General features: G+C 42.4%; 1 protein-coding gene across 1 annotated transcript in view; it reads right to left on the bottom strand.

The window, feature by feature from the left end:
* Nucleotides 1-2,092: 2,092 nt before the first annotated feature.
* LOC108577576 (zinc finger protein 100-like) overlaps nucleotides 2,093-6,558 on the bottom strand; it is a 4,880-nt gene continuing 414 nt past the window's right edge. The window contains exons 2-5 of the mRNA XM_017940762.1: nucleotides 5,953-6,308; nucleotides 5,630-5,711; nucleotides 5,134-5,512; nucleotides 2,093-2,463 (exon numbers count right to left, since the gene is read on the bottom strand). Of these exons, the coding sequence (XP_017796251.1) occupies nucleotides 2,093-2,463; nucleotides 5,134-5,512; nucleotides 5,630-5,711; nucleotides 5,953-6,308 (1,188 nt within the window). The remainder of the gene's footprint in view (nucleotides 2,464-5,133; nucleotides 5,513-5,629; nucleotides 5,712-5,952; nucleotides 6,309-6,558) is intronic.

The following is a 6,558-nucleotide window of genomic DNA, read 5'->3' as shown; positions in this document are numbered from 1 at the left end:
CTCTACGTATGGAACCGTGAATAAGTCGAGCAACGGCGAGAATGACTCGACTTACTATTTCAAAGTAGCTCAGAAATTGGTTGAAATATCGCGGAACAGAGTTGCCGAATCGAGAATAGCTCTGAAATATTTTTCTTCATTTACTAATTAAGATAAGAATTTTCTTTATTTACCAATTAATGGAATAAAACATTTTCCTCGAAATATTCGTGAATATTTGAAATTACTGGTTGCCTCGATTCCGATAACTTCCTCGTGTTGGTTCGAATAATTGCATGCAAATGACGAGAGAGTGGCGTTGAGAGGTGGAGAAGCACGGGACACGCGGTGAATTGGCGAATAGAGACGGGAGAACTGGCGAAACAGGAGGCGACGTGGCTGGCGGCATTGTCAAAGGGTTCCTCCGGGAGGCTCGCGAATCACAGATGCAATCAGATAAAGGGCGGTTCTTCTCGGATTACCGTATGCGAGCCCCCGCTGTGTCCACGCACCTTAAAGTACCATTCTCACGTGCGGCGACACAACCGGGGCCCACGTGCTCGAGATACAGTTGAGACCGACCGCCGGGCGGTTCTCATGTGTTATCAGGATCAAATTATATAATGCACCCTTGACAAGGATTCCTGCGTCCCAAGGTCTCTGTTAAACGCGAGATTCCTTTCGCTAGCGACTTTGCTTCGGACGAACTTGAATTTAAATTACCGGGTCAATTTTTCGAGAATCTTTAGAGATTTTATATTTGAATATTTGGTGTCGAGTGTTTCCGAGCGACAAATTTTTCGTCTCCGAAAATTGAGCAACTCAGAGTCCATTCTTCCTCGTACATTTAACCCTTCGCTGGCAAATTAGGTCGTTTGTGTTCGAGTCTAATTTTTTTCATATTCTAGGCTTTCAAAATGTCTGAAAAAATTCTGAGACACTTATCGAAGTCTCTGCTACATTGTACAATCGTTCGTTGAGTCAAATGTTTAAAACTTTGTTCGACAAAAATCAAAATTCGTGACGAAAAAATGCAAGAGTGAAATTTCGCTCGATTGCCTATACAGAATTAACATTTCCGTTCCATAAAAATTGCTGTATCTTAAAATTTCGTTGAATACAGCCCCAGAGAGCCAGTGATCAAATTTATATTCCATTTTCGTTAATTTGAAAAATTCCACTTTAACGAAGTATCGCTTGAAAAGGAGAAAAATACTATTTCCACGTCGTATTGCATCTAAATTACAAAGCACGCCTGAATTCAACGATTAAACTCGCAATTGAAATTGCAAGGACCAACTTGGGCAATTAAGCTTCTAATGCTTCTCAGAATTACAAAGATAATGTCACAGGGAGAGACTTAAGAGCAGCAGATAGAACGACAGTCAGAAAAGCGATCATCCACGTATCTTCGATTAAAACAATCACTCCCGCGGGCTGGTCGCGAACGAATTCGATCACGTCGCTGCGATACCACGGGCAACCACTATGATTACGCGAGAGCCACCTTGATGACGAACCTAAGTCGTGCTAGCTCCGAGGTACGCTTCGTTCCGAAGGCAATCCGAATCGAGTCGGTCCAGGCTGGGATTAATCGGACTTTTGTTCCGTCCCAGGGTGCTTATTAAGCCTGATTCTTTATTGTGCCTGTACAGGCATGCAAACACGGCCAATATGGCGGCTGTACAGTACCGATCAAGTTGAACCGAAGCTTACCGAAACCATCATTAGAGGCAAACGTGACCGACAAGTGGCAATAAGTCTGCGAGATGTTGTAATTTTGTAGTTGATAAAAATAAGAGTAATTAGTGGTTTCTGGTATTTAAATTTGGGCTAGAGTTTCGCTTCTATAAGTGAGTTTTTATTCAAGTCGAAGTAGTTATTGATACAATAGAAATGTACAGTGGAATAATTATCGATACAATAGAGAGATTTCTATAATAATATTAGAGGAATGAGAAATGAAGTAATGTTTAATTGAATTGGGCAATTTTCTACTTAGATAATCAGAATGCACCGATACACCGATGAATAAATTATCTTATGCTACCTATCGATTAACGAATTCTTCAGAATTGAGATTTTTTCGCCATTGTCTATGTTGCAAAAATAATCACCGATTTTTCATATCCGAATCTAAGAAGCTGTTCGTAGATTTAGGACGCAAGAGGACGATCTGCGTGACTGAATCGGGAAAGGGTCGGTCGATTTTCATTTTCGATTGGTTCCCGATTGATGGAACGCATTTGTGTGCCTTCAGCTGGTACCGTTCGCCATATTGGCGAGCACAAAAATCGCACTTGTACGGTTTCTCCCCGGTGTGCCCGTAAATGTGCTTGGCAAGCTTCGTTTTCACGCTGAACCGAGACTTACACAGGTCGCACTCGAACTGTTTCACACCTGTGTGACGGTACCTGTGCACCTTCAGGCCCCAGGACCTCCTGTAACATTTTCCGCAGTCCTCGCACTTGTACGGCCTCACTCCTGCAAATCAAACATGTTGTTGCGTTCAATTTTTTACCGTGAAAATTTATTTTTATAACTTTCGATATCGTCTTTCGAATGGTAAAACTGTGAATTTGCAAACATTTCAATTTTCTGGAGGGAAAAAGCTAGGGCAAAGGTGAAAATTTTGGCGCTTATGTCGTTTATCACCTGGACGTTGTATCTTTGTGGATTTAGAAGGGAAATTTGAATTTTCTAGGAGAGAAAAGGCGAGGTCAAAGGTGAATGTTTTGGCACTTGCGTCGTTTATCACTCGAACTCTATATCTTTGTAAATTTAGAGGGGAAATTTGAATTTTTCAAAAGGAGAAAAAAAGCGAGGACAAAGGTGACAATTTTGGCACTTATACGGTTTATCACTTTAATGCTATATAAGCGAGGTCAAAGGTGAAAATTTTGGCACTTATACGGTTTATCACTTTAATGCTATATAAGCGAGGTCAAAGGTGAAAATTTTGGCACTTACGTTGCTTGTCACTCGAGTGCTATATTTTTATAGATTTAGAGGGGAAATTTGAATTTTCCAGGAGAGAAAAGGCGAGGTCAAAGGTGAAAATTTTGGCACTTATATCGTTTACCACTCGAGCCCTATAAATTTTCAGTGTGTAAAGAGAAAATAATTGCTAAAAAGTGCAAGAGATTGCTTAAATTTATTTATCATCGCACTCCACTTCGAATATTCCACTCTAGCATAGATCTCCTCGAACTCATTCACCATAAAACATACTCCAAATCCCTGTTTAAAAAATCCTTAATCCTCGAACAAACGAAACACATGAAACCCTGTACGAAATTACCAGCGAACGCTAGCGAATCACGTTTTATACCCGGAAACCGGCAGCGTGATTTTCTTAATTGACCATCGTTCCACTTGTCAGTACTCGTAAAATGCAAACACGCGAAGGAGGCAAATGACGAAACAGAAGAGCGAACGAAAAAAAAAGAAAGAAGAGAAGAGAAGAGGGAAGAAAAATATTAAAAGTTGGAAGCGATTCTTAAACGACCAGCCTCTTCCCTATTATATTCGAGCGTTTACAACCGAAACGTTATCGCCGTTTAACTACACACGTCTATCGTACATCACGGAACACCGTGAAACCCCCATCGTGACGAGAAATGGTTAATTGGCAGCCGTGTAACACCGGTAAACCTTGATTTTCTAATTAATACGGACCACCGTCTTCTTCTTTACCCCTCTCCTCTTCTCTCTTTCTCTCTTCTTCTTCTTCCTTTTTTTTTTTGTGTCGGTTAACCGGTGTAACACGATGGCGTAAGTGGCTGGCACGCTTATCTCGCGATTTTTATGTCTCAATACCCGACCTCGAATTTATATGAGAAAGCAAAAGCCGCGACGGAGGAAGTTGTGTTCGGTGGCTTCGTGCAAAGAAGCAGTTTCTATATTACGCGTCTGTACTCTTGCGACGCCCGCCTATTCCTTCTTCTTCTTCTTCTTCTTTGTGAGAATATTCACATTGAGGCCTGTGTCTGACTTCGTTAAATTCGCCGTCGTGTTGAAGATATTTAGCTATTGGTTTTCAGATTAAAAATTGTAATTTGAAGAGGTTCGGTGGGTAGGTGTGCACTTTGTCTGGAGTATGTTGAACTTGATTTTACAATTAGTATTAGGCGATGCTGGTTCACACGTGGAAATTAGAGGTTCTGGGTTAGCGAAGTGGGAAATATTGTGATTTAGCTGAAGTATGTTTTACGGTAGAAGAGAGATCGACTTTTTAAATATTCAGTATTCATCGTGGTACTCGATTTACGAAATTTTGGTGCGCCGAGGTTGGAGGAAGTTGGTTCAAAATTGAAAAAAAAAAAAGGGTGGTTTCTCGTTTGTAACGAGTCAGACGTGACTGGGTGTCTTTTAAGAATGTCTGAAAAGAGCGAGAGGAGTAGAGTAACAGAGCGGGAGAGAATGTGAGAGTGCAAGGATATATTGTGCGGAAGATGCGTTCGCGAGTCAGTGAGAAAGCAGTCCATTTTGAGAATCGAACGTGAGAATAACATTGTGAGTAACCAGCGAGTGCATTCACTAGGATCGTTCAATGAGCGAGGAGATAAACCAAAAAGATATCCAACTGTACGAAACCTAGATTATTACGCAAATGAGGCAGAGCCTCCAAGCCTAATTTCTTAACTTTTCAGTTAGTTTTCAAATATACTAAAATAGTCCTCGAGCAGCTGTTTTAACTTGTCACTTTAAAAAATCGTATTTCTTATTTAGATATTCTTTCAACTAGATCTCTTTACCTTTTTCAAATATACCGAAATAGTCCTCTAACAGCTGTTTTAAATACCCACTTGTGATTTTGAAAAGTCGTACTTCTTGAACTACAGCTCTTTGCCTTTCTATTTATTGAACGATCCTCCTGTTAACCCTTATGTCAATAACCACAATTGTCGTCTACTTTATCGTCCAATTTCAGTAATTTCAGTAATTGGAAACTTGAGGCAAACACGGATAGGAAATGTGCGAAATAGCAACGATCTGGCCGGGTATCTCAATCTTTTACCTGGAAGATCAAATACTTTAAGGGAGAATTATGCAAAAGTGTACCCGGTTATTGACATAAGGGTCAATAGAGAACGAATCGAGAATCTCTGAACCACCGACGCAAAATTTTACGAAATACTGCAAAATTCTCACCGTAATGCGACAGAATATGGTGCTTCAGAGCTCCCTTGAGGTGGAACCGGTGCTTGCAGATGTCGCACTCGAACCTTCTAACCCCGGTATGCGTGAGCTTGTGAGTCTTGAGGACGGAGGACCTCTTGAACTTGGCGGGACAAAGATCACACTCGAACGGGGAATCCGCGGTGTGAACGATCATGTGAGCCCTGAGGCTGCTCGGTCTGAGGAACCTCTTCTTGCAGACGGAGCACTCGAAGGGTTTCACGTTCGTGTGCATCAGCTTGTGATCACGCAACGACTGTCGATGGAGCAGCTTCTTCTTGCACACGCCGCACTCGTACGATCTGCGATACGAGTGCGCCTCCGCCTGGTGCGTCCTCAGCTGGTCCCTCTGCTGGAATTCGCGTGCGTTCCGAAATGACAATTCATTCGATCTTGTTGTGCGGAAGAGGAACGGAGAAGAAGAAATTGTAGAGAGGAGAAGAAGGTGGGAAATGGGGGAAAGTCGTACCTGAAATCGAAGGCTGCAGTGCCTGCATATGAACGCTTTGAAGGACTCGTGGAGCCTCAGGTGATCCTTCAACGCTGACGATCTTGATATGAGAAAGTAGAGTTTCAAATTTATTCGTATTTTCTTGCAAAGTGTGTTAGTTAAAAAATTCCCAAAAATCCGGAACATTCTCTAATTTAAACGCTTACATTTACCTACTGGATATTGCAAAATTTCGAATACAGATTACCTGACGAACATTCACACGAGAAAGTAGAAATTGTTTAAATAGTGGTTTAACAACCAGGTACCAATTCCCATCTCGAAATTTACACATTTCCTACCGTGAAAATTGTTTTCCACAAAGCCCACACTGAAACAGCTTCCCATAGCTGTGCCCGACCATATGCGTCTTGAACTCCGCTTCATCAGGGAACTCTGTCCTGCACACGCTGCATATCAAGCTTCTCCCACTCGCCAAAGCTTCCATGTACTCCTTGAAATCTGCGTAAGCGTCCAAGGTAACGTCTCTGATACCCAAAGTGAAAATCCTTCCCCTGCATTTCTCGTACACAGAAAAATCATCCTGGCGAGCATGTCTCTCCTTCTCCAACTCCTGCTCGTAACAGAGTTCGACATCCAGCTCGTCGTTGGCCGAGAAGTTCTCTATCTCGTCCAGCACCTCGGTCTTGATTTTCACCTTAGGCGAGGAAAAATTGGGTGGATTTTCGTACGGTTTCGCCGCGTGGTAATCGCGCTCCGCGATCTCCCGCGTTTCGTGGACATTGCGTATGCAGGATATTAGATAATTTCACGAGCCGCTTCCGCGAGATATGGCGGGGCTCGGAAGGAGGAGCTCCGCGATGAGCGCTTTAATAACCCGACGATGGTATTACGCAAACCGCGGCGGCGGCGGCGAAAAAGAAGAAGAGGAAAAAAAGAAAAAGGAA

The sequence above is a fragment of the Habropoda laboriosa genome, unplaced genomic scaffold (assembly GCF_001263275.1).
Source record: "Habropoda laboriosa isolate 0110345459 unplaced genomic scaffold, ASM126327v1 scaffold5, whole genome shotgun sequence".
Classification (NCBI taxonomy): Eukaryota; Metazoa; Arthropoda; class Insecta; order Hymenoptera; family Apidae; genus Habropoda; species Habropoda laboriosa.
This window is presented reverse-complemented; position numbering and strand designations above follow the sequence as displayed.